The sequence below is a fragment of the Penicillium atrosanguineum genome, assembly GCF_028827265.1.
Source record: "Penicillium atrosanguineum strain IBT 20685 chromosome Unknown utg000002l_segment0_segment0, whole genome shotgun sequence".
In the NCBI taxonomy this organism is placed as follows: Eukaryota; Fungi; Ascomycota; class Eurotiomycetes; order Eurotiales; family Aspergillaceae; genus Penicillium; species Penicillium atrosanguineum.
In genome coordinates, this window is record NW_026623134.1 from 664857 (window position 1) to 682850 (window position 17994).

At 52.0% G+C, this 17994-nt stretch overlaps 7 protein-coding genes across 7 annotated transcripts; 3 read left to right on the top strand and 4 right to left on the bottom strand.

The window, feature by feature from the left end:
• Positions 1-844: 844 nt before the first annotated feature.
• Positions 845-2737, bottom strand: psrA (putative general stress response phosphoprotein phosphatase Psr1/2; the record flags this gene model as incomplete). The annotated part of the gene is made up of 5 exons (XM_056882044.1): positions 845-1057; positions 1113-1211; positions 1270-1419; positions 1476-2557; positions 2638-2737. The coding sequence occupies 5 exons, from the start codon at positions 2735-2737 to the stop codon at positions 845-847; spliced, it is 1644 nt and encodes a 547-aa protein (XP_056743885.1).
• Positions 2738-4888: 2151 nt separating this feature from the next.
• On the top strand, positions 4889-7369 carry pxa1 (putative peroxisomal ABC transporter (PXA1); the record flags this gene model as incomplete). Its single annotated transcript, XM_056882045.1, has 1 exon — positions 4889-7369. One exon carries the CDS (start codon positions 4889-4891, stop codon positions 7367-7369), a length of 2481 nt encoding a protein of 826 aa, XP_056743886.1.
• A 411-nt stretch (positions 7370-7780) lies between these two features.
• N7443_001990 (uncharacterized protein) lies at positions 7781-10243 on the top strand (the record flags this gene model as incomplete). The annotated part of the gene is made up of 4 exons (XM_056882046.1): positions 7781-7964; positions 8229-8305; positions 8359-8435; positions 8614-10243. The coding sequence occupies 4 exons, from the start codon at positions 7781-7783 to the stop codon at positions 10241-10243; spliced, it is 1968 nt and encodes a 655-aa protein (XP_056743887.1).
• A 103-nt stretch (positions 10244-10346) lies between these two features.
• Positions 10347-11524, bottom strand: N7443_001991 (uncharacterized protein; the record flags this gene model as incomplete). Its single annotated transcript, XM_056882047.1, has 2 exons — positions 10347-11197; positions 11461-11524. The coding sequence occupies 2 exons, from the start codon at positions 11522-11524 to the stop codon at positions 10347-10349; spliced, it is 915 nt and encodes a 304-aa protein (XP_056743888.1).
• A 172-nt stretch (positions 11525-11696) lies between these two features.
• Positions 11697-12879, bottom strand: N7443_001992 (uncharacterized protein; the record flags this gene model as incomplete). The annotated part of the gene is made up of 2 exons (XM_056882048.1): positions 11697-12454; positions 12507-12879. The coding sequence occupies 2 exons, from the start codon at positions 12877-12879 to the stop codon at positions 11697-11699; spliced, it is 1131 nt and encodes a 376-aa protein (XP_056743889.1).
• A 1009-nt stretch (positions 12880-13888) lies between these two features.
• On the top strand, positions 13889-14283 carry N7443_001993 (Tim10/DDP family zinc finger protein). Its single transcript, XM_056882049.1, has 2 exons — positions 13889-14010; positions 14089-14283. The coding sequence occupies exons 1-2, from the start codon at positions 13913-13915 to the stop codon at positions 14270-14272; spliced, it is 282 nt and encodes a 93-aa protein (XP_056743890.1). The 5' UTR covers positions 13889-13912; the 3' UTR covers positions 14273-14283.
• Positions 14284-14503: 220 nt separating this feature from the next.
• On the bottom strand, positions 14504-17059 carry N7443_001994 (putative Sin3 complex subunit (Stb2); the record flags this gene model as incomplete). Its single annotated transcript, XM_056882050.1, has 1 exon — positions 14504-17059. One exon carries the CDS (start codon positions 17057-17059, stop codon positions 14504-14506), a length of 2556 nt encoding a protein of 851 aa, XP_056743891.1.
• Between the last annotated feature and the right edge of the window lie 935 nt (positions 17060-17994).

The following is a 17994-nucleotide window of genomic DNA, read 5'->3' on the forward strand; positions in this document are numbered from 1 at the left end:
AGCTCAATGCGGCGCCTCCAGCCTAATCAAAGTACGGACCACAGCTATCTACGAGAGAGAAGACCCAAGAGACGTATTCACGCGCCAAGCTACTGTGTATTCCTGATGAGATGTCTTCTCAAAGACTATATACAGCATAGAGGTGCCGTAGCCGATCAACTCATGTACATATTGCATGTGGGAATCAATCCAGCGATGGTCCAAGTTCCTGCGACAGCGTCGAGCGTGTTATTAAAGACGCTGCACGCAGGTATCCTTCGATGGAACCGAAACTCGGTGCGAACAAGAACGCACAATCTTTCGCTGGCCAACTGAGATCGGACCTGGCAAGGTAGCAAGGCAAAGAACAGGGGGACAAAAGACAGGGAGGGGGATACAGCGGGTACATGATAACCAACAGACGCCTGCGTAATGCATTGGAGAATGCGGACTGGGGCAATGACAACAAGGAGAAATCAGGGCGTAGCAGGGAATCGAGAATAGGAAATGGTGAGGGCAAGGCTCTCTTGGAGCGCAGTCAGTTAAGTAAGATCACAATGCCGATGGCTGGAAGAAACACAGAGAAGAAAAGATGCCAAACTGTGTGGGAACTGTTTGAATGAACAAAAGGACGACAGATGCAAACAGAGGACCATGACCTGCGAGGGAACCAGTTCCATTCTGGGTCAAGGGGGGCGTCGGAGAAGGCAAAGTGACGAGAGGAAGGAAGACAAGGATGATACCCATCGCAGGGGAAATGCTGTAAAGGAAGAAGCTTTTCTCGCAACCAAAAACACAAAAGAAAGGACTCGCTCAAAGGGGAATCTGGGGAATCTCAGGCGTAAGGAAGATCCGGACAAAACATTCACAGGGTGATGTCCAAGACCATGCTGACATCTTGGACTTGCGCCCCAGCAAGATCCTCGAGAACGGGAATGAGGTCCAAGAGTTCATTGTCGTGTGCGTCAGAGAACCAGCTGCTGATGGGTATCGCGTGTTGAGGGTGGAAGATATAGGAAGTTGGGGAGTTGTCAATGATGATGGTTTCCCGAAGGTCACGGCCAACTTGCGAAAGATCCTAGATGGATGTTAGAAATGAGATGAAAGCAAAGGAGGGGTGACAGATAGCCGACCTTGACGTAGTTCCCCTGGTGGTTGTAACAACTCTCCCGGAATAAACGGTGGTGGACAACGTTGTGAATATCCAACTGGTCGAGCAAAGGGTCACCGTACTGTAGTCGACTAGTTAGAGCTTGTTATGTTGAAGCTCATCGAGCCGGAGCTTCTCACCTTGGAAACCGATGCGGTAAACACCACAACCTCGTACAGCTCACCAACTCTCTTCATGAACTGATCCACACCAGGCCGCTTGATGACATAGATGTTGTGATACTGCCCCTCAATCTCAACTGGGATGGTAAAATCGGCACGCTCAAGAACCTGAGACACAGTGAGTGAGTCGACACATTCAGACTACTGGGCCGAGGTTTACTTACCTTGAAGCTACTGTGTACAAGTGTTTCGTCGAGATCCAGGACCAGACATTTCCTGTTCGACAGGTGTGGCAAAGCTCGCGGGAGCAGCCATTGCTGTTCACCTGCATCGCTGGCGACCTCAGGGGCTGGCGGCGGCGGGGGAGGAGGTATCACAGTCTGCGTCTGCACGACATCCTCCTGGTGTGAAGAATCTTGGCTCTCTGTGGCCTTGGCCTTCTCTGGAGTCGGCTCGGGAGCAGGCGTTTCTTCAGCGGCTATAGCCTTCTCATCGGTCTGGTGAGCTTCATCCGACTTCGATTCGGCTATTACACCATTGGCCATCGCGCCAGCTCCTTCGTGCTCCTTCGAGCTCACCGGAGGAACATCAGATGAACCAACTCCTCCAGACGCTCCTTCACCCTGCGACTCCGTGGCAGCAGTAAGCTCTTCTTCCTGCGGGTGAGGTTGATCTGCGGTCACCGACATGTTCGCTTTCTCATCCAAATAAGTCGGATCCCTGGACTCCGCTGTGCTAGAATCACCGGCATGGGCTTCCGCTTTGTTGGGGGTTGGCAGTCGGTTCGAAGCGGGGGGTCGCATGGCGGTCTTCTTAGGGGGCAAGGCCGAGTCGTCGCCGTCGACATCGGACGAAGAGCAGCAGCTCAGGAAAGAGAGAAACTTGGAGCTTTTCTTCTTCTCTGGCTTTGAGGAGCCATTCATTTCAGTTGTGCTGGGGGTGTTTGTCTCCTGTGCTTTTTCGGCATTCGCCACGTCCTGCGTCCGTCGCGATTGCCGACTACTCGCACGACTGCGCTCTCTTCCAACCCTCAACATGCTTACTTTGGATGCTCTCCGTGAGGATGCCTCCTGCGCCGCTTCTTCGGTCTTCCCAGTGGTCGATTGCTTATCCGCCTTCGAGGACCTTCGCGATGGAATTGGAATTGAAAGATGGTGTTTCTTGGAAACACTGGAGCCCCCAGTGGCCTCTGGTTGATTCAAAGCTGGAGCAGTGGAGGAAGAAGCCTGCTGAGAGGATGCGCCGGCGGTTGATTCCTGGATCTCAGCTGCATTAGTGGCCGGCTGGTCGGGGGGCGACTCAGGGCCTGCGTTAAACGAAGCAGGGGAGTCAGCGACCGAACTTTTTGAATACCGAATGCAGGTATGATTATGCGCAAAGACTTACCGGTTGAATCGATTTGGTTTGGGGAAGACATGGGTGCTTTGCCCGCGGACTCGGGAGAAGGCGAGGGTGCGATGTCTCGCCCCGTACTCTCTCCACTCATCGAGGGTATTTGGACCGGTGATAGCTCAAAAGCGAATATATGAATATGGCACGGCCAAGAGCAGTGATTGCGAAGTGATTAGAGAGCAAAGGAGCCTCCAAAAGCAGAGAGCGCGGCTAATAGCAATGTCAACATGGGCCTCCTGGGTCGGCAAGCGCGGACAAAGATCGCACGTACCACCTTTGGCCCCAAAGGTACCAACGAGAATCACCACCAAGGCAGTCGGATCCAGCCCAGAGAAGTAGAAAGCGACACGGATGATGCTTGAGGGGGAGAATGTTTAGCTGAGGCGAGAGAGGAGTCGGGGATGTCACGTGATGTCAATGTGACCGGGGGCCATTTCCTGCCTTTTTTGCCTGCTGTGATTCCACGCGCTACCGCAAGCCCGGCGGCTACTGTCCCTTCGTATGCAGATTCGTATCCCTATTCGTATCCCTATTTATTTAGAAGGTCATTATTCATGACTGACAAAATGCCAACCTGTTTTCTATTGTCGAAGTGCGCCGGGGAACTATTGTCAAGCGCTCATTTCGTTTCATTTCCAATCTCGGGGCATGGCCACTTCAAGCACTAGGTACAAACGAGGGTCACGGACTTCGATAATTCGACTTAGCGCAGGGCCTGGACCAAACATCACACACATTCGTGATCACTGCAAGATCAGATCAGGGTATCAATTTCCAACCCCACTCGACGATCCGGTGTGCCCCTTTTTTCCTTGTATCCTGGGCACGGGAGCTATGGCCCTGGGTCTTGCCGGTACCACCATTGGCCGGGTTGAAATGAGGGCCTGTCCAGCCAATCCAATAGTGAGGCGTGGTGGGAGACCAGAATGGGGGCTAATCGTCAGCATTCGGGGAAGCCTCGGATGATCAGACCTGACTTGGAATTCTCGTCAGTACAGCTGCGCATGAGTCCTATGCTAGATACCAGGTACCACCAGGGATTAAAGCTTTCGTTCTCCCGTTCTTCCGTAATGCAGTGATCTGCCACGTTCCCCTGTGGAAGTGAGGTGTCTACTGTAGCTGGAGTGGGTCCTGGGTGTGGTGTATGCATGAGCTGCGCTTGGTCCTCGAGATCTCCTAGGGTCATCCTCCAGGGCTCTTTCCTGCCTGTCTATTCAGGGCACGCTGCCAATCTGAAGCTAACGCTAAGTGCCGGACATTTTCATGGGAGTTCTTTCTGCTATGCATGAGAAAGAGTTCCTTGAGCCTAGTTCGTTTCCCAAGTAGACAGAGTGTAGTAACCTCGGGATGTCGGATATCCGCCGAACCCCAAGACCAACTGCGACTGCAAATCCTATGTCATAAAGAAAGCTTCAGACCACTATACCTGCATCTGGCAGCCAGGGTTGCATGTTTATATGACAAAGTTCAGCCACTTGTGACTGGTCAAGTCCTCTACTCTCTTGGTACCTGGATTTGCCCGGCCTTATCTTTTGGGGTACACGGACAGCTACCGTGCGACGGCGTGCATGTAGGCTTATTTGATTCCATGCAAACACCCTTTCAATCATTGTACATGCTGTTTACAGGCGTAGGTATCACTTGTCTTGAGGTCGGTTCGGCAAAAGTGGTAAAGGGCCAGAAACATATTTAGCACGGAAGGTTGACTATAGATGGCGACCCGTTTGCACAGATATCCAAAGTTGCCTTTCTGCCTAGCATTTGAAACTTTGCACAACATTGAATCTCGGACAAGGGACATAAAGTCTACCGAAAAACTAGACTAATTGAACTTGGAACTTGGGACGAGTTCGAGATCCTCACGGACTCCATGGGCTACTCTCCACCAAGTGGCCCCCCAAGCCCGCAGGGTCAAAATAGACCGAATAAATAACGTTTCCCTACTACAATAACGTCCAAGTCCTTAAAACATTAATCCAGAACACTAAACAAGGTACAATCGTCTGTAGCGGTACATCAACTGTAAGGACTACCTTGTAAGCTTACCCCGGGCACGTGCCTTCTCCGCAATCCCGAGGTTCACATGCAATGATGCAACGCTCCCTTGGCAGCCCAAAGCTCTTCATTCTTCCCTCAACTCACTTCTCTGCACAAACTGGTCTCTGAACCGCTCATGGCCCGCGCCTATCGTTAACCAACTGCCGCCTGGGCAACTCATGAGACGGAGCCTAGATCGGGCATCACCATGGCCGCCCAGTCGACACTCCGTCGCCCGGAGGACCCGCTCCTGGCGCTCTACCAACACTATTCGGACTTGATACGTTCCCGGCTTCGAAAGGCCTCAAAAACTTCCCGCCTCGTTGCAACAATTTTGTTACTTCTATCGATCGTCGGCTCCGGCTACGGAGGATATAGATGGTTCCGAGAGCGCGCCAAAGAACGAGCCCAAGGTCGCCGTTTGCTGCGTCGCAACTCTGGCATCCGAGGCAAAGATGGATCTCGAACCATTTATGTACCTTACAAGGGGTCTCGCACCTCGAAGGTGTTGATTCATCCGACCAAGCCCACCACCTTTGACGCCCACCGTCGATTGTTCCTGAACCCTCCAGCCTCCGCTCGCAGTAAGGAAGAGGGCGCAGCGAGTCAAATACCTCCACCAACAACAAAGCCCGGCTTGAATCTGGCATTTTTGCACCAGTTCCTCAGCTTGGGGAGTATCATGGTTCCACGATGGGGAAGCAAGGAAACAGGTCTGCTCATGGGCCATGGCGTGTTTCTCCTACTGAGAACATATTTATCCTTGCTTATTGCACGCCTCGACGGCGAAATCGTTAGGGATCTCGTCGCTGGTAAAGGAAAGGCTTTTACCTGGGGCATCCTAAAATGGCTTGGTATTGGCACCCTGGCCTCCTACACCAATGCGATGATCAAGTTCCTCCAGTCAAAGGTGTCGATCGCCTTCCGAACCCGACTGACAAGATACATTCACGATCTCTATCTAACTGATAATAACAATTATTACAAGCTGATGAATACCGATGGGGGCATTGGCCAAGGTCCCGATCAATTCATCACCCAGGACCTTACTTTGTTCTGCACAGCAGCTGCTTCGCTATACTCTTCAATGGGTAAACCTATGGTGGATCTATTTGTATTCAACTACCAGCTCTACCGCTCCCTTGGTCCTCTTGCTCTGAGTGGAATTCTCGCTGGCTATTTCAGCACTGCTGTGGTGCTCCGGAAATTGTCACCGCCATTTGGAAAACTGAAGGCAGTCGAGGGTAAGAAAGAAGGTGATTTCCGAGGCCTGCACTCGAGGCTTTTGGCAAATGCCGAAGAGATCTCGTTCTATGGCGGTGCCGATATCGAACGACTGTTCTTGGTCCGAAGCTTCAAGGACTTGCAGCGCTGGATGGAAGGAATTTACAGCCTGAAAATTCGCTACAACATGCTCGAGGACATGATCCTAAAATACTCGTGGTCCGCCTTTGGTTACTTGGTGACCTCTTTGCCTGTTTTCCTTCCCGCCTGGGGCGGCACAGGAGGCGTCCCGGAGTTGGCAGACATTCCAGAAGAAGGAATGGGTCGTGAACGCGGCCGGATGAAGGACTTTATCACCAACAAGCGTCTCATGCTTTCGCTGGCCGATGCAGGTGGTCGTATGATGTACAGTATCAAGGATATCTCGGAGCTTGCAGGCTACACTTCCCGGGTCTACACGCTCATCTCCACCCTCCACCGCGTCCATGCCGACGCTTACTACCCACCGCGGGGAACACATCCCGAGCTTTATTCTCTCGCCGATTCTCAGGGCACCATTCACAACGGATTTGACGGTGTGCGCCTGGAGCAGGTCCCCATCGTGGCACCTTCTATCTACCCAATGGGCGGCGACGAGCTCATTGAGCAGCTATCGTTCATCGTTCACGCGGGTGACCATCTTCTCATCTCCGGTCCCAATGGCGTCGGCAAGTCTGCCATTCCCCGCATCGTGGCCGGACTGTGGCCCGTCTACCGCGGACTCGTCAGCCGACCTCGAGGATTCGGACTTGATGGCATCATGTTCCTTCCCCAGAGACCTTACCTGAGCGTGGGTACTCTAAGAGATCAGGTTCTCTACCCTCACACCGAAATCGACATGCACGAAGCCGGAGAATCGGACGCTAGCTTGCAGAAGATCCTGGATGATGCGCATCTGGGCTACCTACCCTCTCGTGAAGGTGGATGGGATGCTCGCAAAGAGTGGAAGGATGTTCTCAGTGGCGGAGAGAAGCAGCGCATGGCGATGGCTCGACTCTTCTACCACGAGCCCCGATACGCCTTCATTGACGAAGGCACCTCGGCCGTCTCTTCTGATGTGGAAGGCCTGCTTTATGAGCGGGCCAAGGAGCGTGGAATTACTCTGATAACCATCTCCACTCGTGCATCTCTGAAGAAATACCACACCTTCAATCTCACTCTAGGTATGGGAGATGAGGGTGAACAGTGGGAGTTTGAGAGAATTGGCACCGAGAAGGAGAAGCTCGGCGTTGAGAAAGAGATTCAAGAGCTCCGCAAGCGTCTCGACAAGGTCGATGAATGGAAGCAACGCCGCGAGGAAATTGAGCAGGAGCTGTGCAAGGTTTGGGCCACTGATGGCGAAATCGCGCCTCCGCCTTACCAGGAATCGGAGCATGCGTCAGTGGAACTGGTTTCTGAGGCATCTGTTGAAGGAATCACGAATTGAGTTGATACCTAGGTGCTTTTGTGATGTCCATTTATTTTCTATGCGTATATGAGCGTCATTTATTTTTACTTCCCAATTCGATACCATTTCATTGACTCCAAATCCCTACTACATAATTCTGCCGATTGATATTATCGGCCTCGGACGGCTCCTAGTCAAAAGCTTACCGCCTACCGAAAGTAGCTCACATCTATCAGCACGTGATGATATAATTAATGAGCACCGTCTTGGACCTTTACTATTACTGTTTACCTTAAAAAACAAATTTCGCTAATATTCTAACCACCATCTGAGACGCGCCTCCAAACCTTTGGATTGTGTATTTCCAATCTGACTGCGTCATACGCATTCCTGGGGCGCCAATGCCCCTCTGCTAGGCGTGTTTAATCAAGACTGTGTCCAATATCAACAATGTCAAGTGATGAAGAGAATGAGAATGAGGTCATCCTCCCCGTCCCGGACTCGATGAGTGATGGGGACGAGACTACATGGAGACTCAATGATCCTCAATTCCAGTACCGGATGATCGATGACACCAGATGGAGAGTGGCCCTCGCCCAGATGTGGATCGAGAAGACCGGCGCCGTTGAAACGGGTACGCTACTTGTTTCCCTGTTGCTTCCTTTCTGTTTTGTGTATTCCAAAGCCTGTATTCTGCTTGCCGAAGAGAATCAAACAGGTTCTGCAGAGAGCTTGTTGTTTGGCCGAAATGATTCGTTTGGCGGCTGAGAACGACCCCCTGCATTTGTATTTGTGCCATCTTCAGCTAAACATGCCTTTTCATCCAAAGTCGAATGCCTCTTTTCTTTTGCTCTTTGTCCCTCATCTGGAAAGGGATTACACTAAATTTGGCTGCCAGGCAAGACCTATATCCTGGAAAAGCTCCCGGAGGGCTACGGTCTCTTTGACCGGCCCCGTGGATCTAATCCCACGGAGGTGAGTTTACTCAACCTCTGATCCTGAGCCAAACTACTCACAAATCATTACAGCGAGACACATTCCTCTTTGGACATCCTAGCAAATTCTACTTCCAGTCTCGCATCGCCTTCTTTCCCCACTTCTTCTGGTTGATGTCCAATCGAGAGGGCGTTTGCCAATGCATAAATTGTGCCAGAGCCGCAAAATCAGCAGGGCCCAGAATAGCAGGGCCTCGAAAGCGCAAGGACCCCCCATCTGTATTGTGGAAGACCTACAAACGCTGACAATTAGACAGGTCGCACTAAGGCTGAGATGCTAATGGCTAGGGGCTTACCACCTCCAAAGACGATATACGAACTTAACCCAAAATATCCTTCTGATGAAGAGGGCCCTGATTATTGGCGGATCCACATCATGGACCTGAAAGAGAAGGGGAAGGTCGATGAAGATATCAATCACCGTCTAAACATGGACTGGGCTGTGACTCACGAACAACTCGCTGATTACTTTGTCAGCCTGACTCTTCAAGCCGCATTTGTTCCCCGACGAGGCGAGGTCGTCCTATGGACTCCCGATCTAGACGGCACGCTTGAGTACAATACTCCTGCCAAGTGTATCCAAATCAAGGACAAAGATGGTAAATGGCAGGGAATGCCCGAATGGCGAGCTGGGATTGTCACCCAGGTTCCGGAAGAAGAATGCAACTTCATGGACATTATCCAGCTCACTAAGAAGAAGAACGAGCTGATCACCTACTCTGGGTTCCGTGTCGAGACTTTGGTTGATCCGCTGAGTGACGACAAAGTATACTCACACCAATATAAATACGTCCCGCTGAAACAAATCAAGCCTTTCGGTGCCTACGAGCAGTTCCTGTGGCCCCTGCCTCGGGAAAAACTTCACCCATCCATTGAGTTCGCTCTGACCACGATGGCCTCATGGAGTCTGCTACATTACACAAAGTTCAAGGGCGATTGGCCCAATGCAAAGATCTACTGTAAAGGGATCTGGATCGGACACGAACTACTCGCCATTAAAGACGCCGTACGACTGAAGCCACCCGGCCTGACAGCAGAAACCATGAACGACAAATCCAACACAACCAAAGATGAAAAGGTCACAGATGTGATGGTCATCGAACAAATTTGGCTCTCGCTAGAAGGGTGCATCGCTGACCCGAAGGATCCCCAATACGCAAAATCATATCAGCCCTACATCGCAGGCAAAGTGTACACGGTAGATCCCACCCGCCTCAACCGACCCATTGGATTCGACCGAGACGAGTTACAACAGTTAACCGACAATGAAGTCGACGATGCATTCCAATACGTCGGCATGCAGGGCTACGGTCCGTGGTACCGCATTGCAGGCGGGCGGACTTGCGCCGTAACGAAGAACATGCTCTTAGGCCGCTGCTACGAGCCTGAAGCAGCATACCTCCACTTCGGTACATTCAAAGGCCTCGGCTACGATCTGCATAGTATGCTAAGCGGCCGAGCTTTCTCAGCGAAGGCTGATGCGCGCACCCCAGAAGGCGTGAACTGGTTCTGGGGCGATTACCGGGCCGAGACGCTGGGATTAGCTACTATGAACGGCGTGGAGGTCGGACCTGCTGCTGAGCAGCGCGAGAACATGCCGAGGTGGCAGGCAATTCTGCGGATCTTGAACGATTGCATGAGGGGAGGTGATTTGAAGCTTGCGTTTAAAGATCCTAGGGACGATGAAATTAGGGGTCCTGGGCGTCCACCGAAGAAGCATTTCGTGGCTAGCAAACTTGTGAACACGGGTCTTGCAGGGCTTGGGTCGAAGGATGAGACGAGTGTTGATGAAGAGACGGAGGATTCTATTGAGGGGTTGAGTGGGAATGTCTCGGAGATGGATCTCCCCGCAGGACTGTTGACTGCGTCAATTCCTTTCCGTGAAAAAGACGATGCAGAGGTCGATGACACGGAATAGGCTTGAACCTTGTCAACTGCCCAGTACAGCAAAAAAAAAAGGCTCATCTCAATTAATAACGATTCCACGTATCCAAGATCAACATACAAGATAAATGAAGTACCTAATAGTTCTTCGCCACAACCCCCCTCGCAAACTCCGCAAAGGTCAGCCCACTATCAACCTCCTCCTCAAGATTGGGCTGAGTGAAAACAGCCAACGTGTTCCTCGCAATCTTGCCATTTCCAGCACACTTCGCTCCCTTCACAAAATGCGGCACAGCCCTAAACTTCCCCCTCGTAATAAGCTGCAACGCCTCCCCCGTCTGGAAAGCAAGACAATCCTTCGGAATATTCACCTTAACGATATCCCCCGCACGGGAACTAATATACAACCCTGCCTCCGGATCCGGAGACTGCGGAAGTTCAGTGAGAACGAAGTCCGGAGATGATGGGTCTGGAATAGGCAGGGAAGCTTCTTCGTCAAGAAACATGGCCGATGTAAGACCTGTTAGACAGCCGTGGTCGACGTGGGTTGCGCACCAGTCGTCGTCATCATCCTCTGTTTTCCCGGTTTCGGTTGATGGGAAATAATGGAGGAGTCGAGCTTTGGTGGTGAGACTTGTTTTGACGACGCGCTGGAGATAGCCAGGCTTATAATCGTCGATATTAGCCTCTGCGTAACGATCACAGGCTTGCGCGACGAGTCCCGCTGTGTCAATGATTAGGGTACATAGACTCTCGATGCTGGATCTGAATGTCGGCAGGCGTGCGGGGGATGGCCAGATATTGGGCGCTGTGTACTGTGGTAGATCGGGGAAGCCTTCAGACGGGGCACTTTGCAGGGTTGGATCCTTGTAGAAGGCGCAGTTGACGTAGTAGGAGCCCTTTAGGGTATCAAAGGTTCCCGATTTGAGGGTTTCTTTGCCGCAGGACCAGCCTACTAGGTACCTTGACTCTGGGCTTTCGAGGGCCTCTGTTGTATGTTAGACCTCTAGTCTGCGGGAGTTGGGGGGGGGGGGGGGGGGGGTTACAGACCAAGTTCGGACTCAGGGAGGGCAGCGAGGTAGGATGCATTTGAAAGGACTTGTTTGCGTAGCTGCAGGAAGTTCTCCGGGAGGTCTTTAACAACGATTATGCCCAGGGAAGAGGGCCCGAAGGCTTCGGTCAGGGTATCGAAGGAGACGGTGCCTTGGAGTCAATTAGACGTATTTTTACATAGATGTGAGATTTCCGTACCATTTTCGAGCTCTTTGAGACTCACCGTGACCGCCTGGGCCACGGATACCTTGGGGACAGTCATCGTGGTGGATGAAGATGTTTTCTTCCCCCGCTTCATCGTAAATCGGACCTTGCCGATAAGCTCAGCGGCTAGTCACGGTTACGGAGTTGACAGATAAGATCCTCTATGGATGCACATGTAGATACTATTAAGATGGCTTCAATTACTATCGTACACTAAGACTTGATGTAAGTTACTCGCTCGTTCCAGGGCGTCTGGTAACTGCCCTCAGATTACCAAATGGCAAGACATCGCCAATGCGTTTCGCGCCCGTAAACAGCATAACGAGGCGATCGATACCACATCCCCAGCCACCAGTAGCAGGGAGACCCCACTCCAAAGCCTCGAGGTAGCTTTCATCAATTTCACCGGGCTCATCGGCGGCCCTGGAGAAGCGCAATTGGTCCTCGAACTTGCGGCGTTGTTCAAAGGGGGAATTCTCTTCTTCGTAGGTGTTGACGACTTCCTTGCCTTCGATAAAGAGCTCACCTCGCGCGGCGACGATTTGTTTGGTGATAGGGTGGACGAAGGATTTGGAGAGAGGAGAAAGGCATTCAGGTGGATTGATGATGAAGGTTGGGTCTATACACTGCGGTTCCACGTAGATGCTGCATAGTTCGTCGAGGAGGCGGGGGAGATTGGCGTTCTCGGGGAGTGGGAGGGAGAGGTCGTGGAAGATTTGGTAGACTTGGGAGAGAGCGTCGGGGGATGTGAGATCGGGGAGTTTGCGACTGATTCCTTCTTCGATGCCGGTGAGGAAGTCGATCCGACGGAAGGGGGTGGTGAAGTTAACAGAGGTCGGATTGAGAGTTCCTTCTTTATTGAAGTCCCGGATGTGTGAAGCCATTTCAGACAGAAGCTTCTCCGTGGTGGTCATCAAGTCCTCGAGGTTGGCGTACGCGTGATAGAACTCGCAGGTGGTGAATTCGGGATTGTGCGTCTTGTCCAGTCCTGCAACTGGTAAGCTTCTTCTCTGTTGGTCTCACATATCAACCATTCATACCTTCATTCCGGAAAGATGGTCCAATCTCAAAGACCTTGTCGAATCCACCCACCACCAGCCGCTTGAGCCACAACTCCGGTGCAATTCGCAGAGAGAGCTCGCGCTCGGGGAATTCAGTGGCATTGGTGTAGAAAGGACGAGCAATTGCACCGCCAGCCACAGATCCGACGATAGGAGTATTGACCTCCATAAACGACCGATCCAAGAAGAACTGGCGTAGATATTGAACTATAGCAGACCTGGCACGGATAATATCCTTGGTCACCGGGTCCGCCAGGAACTGGACATGGCGGGGATACGGCGATGTTTCGTGCGAGGCATCGTGAACAGGGACATCGTGAAGACAGGGCGACAGCAGCTTCGGCAGCTCCATTGCATCGACAGTGAGCTCACCTCGACCGGTGCGGTGCGGTTTACCAGTTACAGCTAAACCGGTTAGCCATGGCTCTCGCTAGAGAAGAACAAGACATACAAAAGGCATCACCACGGCGAAGCAGGCGATACAGCTGCTTGAATTGGGCAGGTTCAATGCCCCCAAGCTGGCGCTTGTTGCACATCACCTGTAGTTTATGGCCATCTTGGATGAGGTCGAAAAAGATCAATTTGCTTCCGGCAAGCCTGTAGGTACGAATTCTACCTAATACTATCTAAGTACAGAGCTTTTAGACAGGCTGGGCGCTACCTACCAGAGACGACCACTGTATCCTCTACTGATTCATTGTTGGCGAGGCCATTGTATCGCTCGCGAAATTCCGCGCAGCTCAATGTGCGCTGGTCCACGGCTAGCCGAGGATAGGGCTCTGCACAAGCAGTTTTGATTTCCTGTACCCGGTCCTGGAATGCCTTGCTTGGGGACGTGGAGCTGGCAGCTCGCGATGTCTGGGTTAGTCGGGCCCTGAAGAGGCTCTGTGTTCGGGTGACACGTAGTCCTGCACTGAACATCGGGTTAGCAATAGCTCGCCACAATTGTATGATCACAATGCAGATGAAAAGTTGAGAGATCAGAGACTATTCCAGGTACGTTCATATGCCCGAGAGCATCAACTGCAGCGGTTCTGAAGCAGATGGGAGAATCATCATATCAAGGGATGGGAAGCAATGCAGAAAGAAGAAATAGAAGTAGCTTACCTGCTGAAACCAAGGCTTAAAGCCTTGAAACGGATTGGATGCATAAGGAGTGAAACCACACTCACATTGCGTGGATGAAAAGGAAAAGAGAAAAATGTGAGCGGGAAAAAGTGGGAAAATTCGGCGTAGGCGGAGAAGGTCCAAGCTCGGCGACCTCAGCAACTTCGGTCCCGTCATCGTCCTAAACTCCCATCATCATCTTTGGTACGTCTTCCCTTTCCTGCTTCCCCCATCAATTGATATTAATCGTTATAGATAAACACTCTATCACATCCACAATGTCTTTCCTTTTCGGCGGCCAGCCCAAGATGTCCTCGGAGCAGAAGCTTGCTGCTGCCGAGACCGAAGTTGACATGATCGCAGACATGTTCAACCGGTAAGCGCTTTCCCCTATCCGATCGTTCGATCTATTGGGCCCCTATTCTCAGCGAGTCATCATTCTAACGTCTTCCAGCTTGAACGAGTCCTGCGCCAAGAAGTGCATCCCGGCCGACTACCGCGAAGGCGACCTCAACAAGGGCGAGTCCGTCTGCCTCGACCGCTGCGTCTCCAAGTTCTTCGACGTCAACATCAAGGTCAGCGAGAAGATGCAGGGTGATGCCGCCCAGAAGCAGGGTGGCGGTATGGGTTTCATGTAAGCGTCGATGTGGACGCTGGATCGGGTTGAATCGGCCTGAACGGATCGCCGGTTCGTGCTAGCTACGCCCGCGCCATTCAGAGCTACTGCAATCAATGATTTTTGTTTGGTGATGGAACAATGTTTTATACCATCACGAGTTGGGCGGCGAGAAACGCCGTCTATCTTATGTACAATAGGAACAGGGGAACAGGGGAAAATCAAAAGGATATATCGTACAACCGTGATCACATTACGCTCCGAAGCCGATGGACCGCCGGAACCATGTTACCCAAGAAATGCTATGCTCTTCCTCGCCTTTCAGGAGAGCCTTTACCCGCATTTCTATATTGACAATGTGCCGTTCAAAGTCCGTGAGGCCTTCTTCCATGTCCTCGACTTTAGATTCGAGGACATGCAGCTCGTAATCCAGCTTGGCACCGAGTAGCTCGACGCGTTTCACGTCGTCGCTGAGATGGGATTGCTCGTCGGATAGAAGATCGCTGGATCGTTCGCGCAGACGCTGGTAATCACCAAAGCGTTCCAGATAGACCAAATTAAGCTCTTCGTGGCGCTCGTAAAGCTTCGTGTTAAGACCATCGACCGAATCCACCTGCCGCTCGACCCAGGGAACAGTGCGCTCACTCAAGTCTAGGATCCGAGTGCTGAATATACGAGCATCCGATGCAAGCATGTCTTCTTGGACAATGGCCTCTTCGAGGTTGTCGGTTTCCTCCACTACCAGCTGGCCTCCCAGCTGCTTCCAATTAAGAATTACCTCTTCAACATTGCTGAAGGAAAGGTGACGCGGACACCGCTCATCTTGACGCTCATTATCACCGTCCAGGGTTCGCAAATCCTCGCAACTTTGCGGTCGCCGAAGGGCCTTCAAGGCTAGTCCGGATACTGGCTCATCTCGGTCCTCACCCTGGTCGCTCGAAGCCGCGGTTGAGCGAGACAATATACGCTCAATGTCTGACGACTCATCATCAAGCGTTTGAGTGGGCTGCAGCTCTGCAAGCCGATCAGCCTCCTCTGTTTGAGAATTTGGCTCTGTTTCTGCCGGGGCAGACTCGATGTGAATTTCTGGTGGCTTGATATCTGATCTCTCTTCAGTGGGAACAGCGGTTAGAGTGTCCTCATCAACCTCAGTATGCTTTTCAGCCTCCCCATCCATTTCAACACCAGAGCTGTTTTTTAATTTAGGAAATGACACCTCGATGTCGCTGTCCATGTGTGGATGATATGCGGCATCGTGTGTCAATTCTGAGCCATCACGAGACGGCTTGTGGTGGTGTGAACGCAAACCAGGCAATCCGACTGCGTCCTTGAAACGGCCAAGACCAGCTCGGGCATCGGAGACTCGTCCGCTGACGCCCTTTTTGCGGTGGTCTCTCTCTTCTGCGACCAAGGATTCGGGGGCCTTCCATTGTTTGTCAAGGCCAGTGGCAACACGCTCGGCATGTAAGTCCTCGGTCGAAGGCCTCTTTTTACTCGTCCAGATATAACCACCTTGATCGTCGGTTGTAAACATCATATCTGCTTCCCTACCGGCGAAGCCGGGAGTGGGACCACTTTTGCGCGGCTTTCCAAGCCATAGCCACTTGGCCCTCGCTCCATAACAGCACTGAACAAAGGTATCAAGATCAAGGGTCTCGATGTCGGCAATGCCACCCTTCTCACGTCCACGCACCATGCCCATGACCATCTCACCTCCTTGGCCACTAAGCTCCGCCATAGTTGACTTGACGGCGTCGGTCCAGCCCTCAGCATTTGCAGCTTTGGAGGTAGCGCGATGTAAACGTTCCAGCGTTCGCCGGTCCAGTCTTCGTGACTTGTTCATCTTCTGGGATTTCTGGAACCCGCCAATCCCTCTCTTCAGATTATCGATGTCAAAAGCATCCTTCCCCACGGGGGCTCCGTAGGCATTAAGTCGATTCCGAGCACCTAAAAGCGTGCCCAGTAGAGCGGCCACACTTGTAGGTCCCAAGACGCCATCGCTTGGTTCGATGTTGTATAGATCGGTGCCGATGTCTGTCCACCAGTCATTAATGGCCGCTTCGGTCACATCGCACAGCATGCCGTCCACGAATTCGGGGGCTAGTTTGTCAAATACCATCAAGGCAATTTGGCACTGCTTGACCAATTCGATGACAGCATTGTAGAGCGGCACTCTCTCGCTCGTCCGATAAAGCTGGTGAAACTTCGCCTCCGTCGCTGCTGCAGGGGTTTGTAATTTTAAGCCCGCGCGACCAGCACAGCCGAGCCGTTTCAGGTTCTCGTTCACGATAAAGTCCTCCCTGTGTTTCTTGATGTCGCCTTCTGGGACCGGGATGACTGTCAAAGCAGATGGAAATGAGCCCAAGTCTGTGACCATCACCGTTCCCAGAGCAGTCTCCTTCTTCCGAGCATGGTATTGTTTCACTGCATCGAAGTACATTCGCAGCCGAGGCGACCATGTTGTCTCGTCCGTCGGTACGCTGAGCACACCCACGACCACCTTGTGTGACGGGTCACCTGTGTATGTCGAGATGACGAATGTAGGATGGATACGCGAGCAGGCCCATTGTTCAACGATGTAGATCTCATAGCCTTCCAGGGTCGATCGGCGGTGGAGGACATCAGTGGAGGGATCTTCTTCGAGGTATCGGAGAGCGACCGGGTCGGTGAAGATAAGCTTCTGATGACCATGAGGTATCTGGCGGTCATGGCTATTGATGTTGCCGGCGGGGGTTCCCCTGATGCTATCCGAAAGCTTCACGGCGTCGCGACCATCAGGTGCAGAGGCAGTTAAAGTATTGGTCTGCATGGCAGCTGTGTCGTAATTTGGGAAACAGTGTGTAGCCCAAATGAATCAGTTTTTATCGACAGAGAAGCATTTGAGCCACATGAGCCAGCTGCCTCTCTCAAGTCGGATCACCGACCTTCAAACCTCCTTCAATGCCTGTCAGGTAGGGACAAAGGGAGCATATCCTGAAGAGGACTCTCGAGACATATTCTAGTGACAGACAAACCAGTGAGTAAGTCTTTGCAGGCCAGGTGCGAATATATGCAAGCTCGCTGGACCCTTTCCAACTTGCAGAAAGGTCGACGTCACGGGGAAAGCGGGCGGTGAGTGCCAAGCTTAGAGGTTGGATATCAAGGGTTGCGCGCATGGACGGCCCAGGCAGACAATCTTCAGCTCTTTCTCAATATCTTTCAGGGCATCTCTCCAGAGCTCTTTCTACAGCTTTTCTTATTTCTCCCTCAACATATCCTTCTAAATGGATATAAATACCTTGTGGTAGGACCAGTCAAGGGACGCCTATTGAGGACCATTTGCATCATATTCAGGATCTAGCTGGCGGCTGTGTACACGACGCAAGAATGGTCCGCCAGGGTCAAACCAGCAAACGAGGTCCTTGAGGGAGCTAATCGAGCGTGATCCAATACTGACGCGATACAGACATTGAACAGCAAAACAAAATATTTCTACGGGGATGCAGAAGCATTACGAATTTCAAAAGGGAACAGGGACTGAGCTCTTCTCTACAGGCCACCAACCTGGGTGACAACGGTAGTGAAAAGAAGACCGGGCCAGTGCTCGGGCTTGGAGGCACAGCGAGCACCGGTCTGACTCGATGACCGAAGTCAAGGAGATCAGGGCAACTTAATTTGTTCAAAAATTCCCAGACGATCCCGAAGGACCAACTGGAGTGGTCAGTTTGGTAGTTTTCAACTAGCAAAAACACGATCTCGGATAAT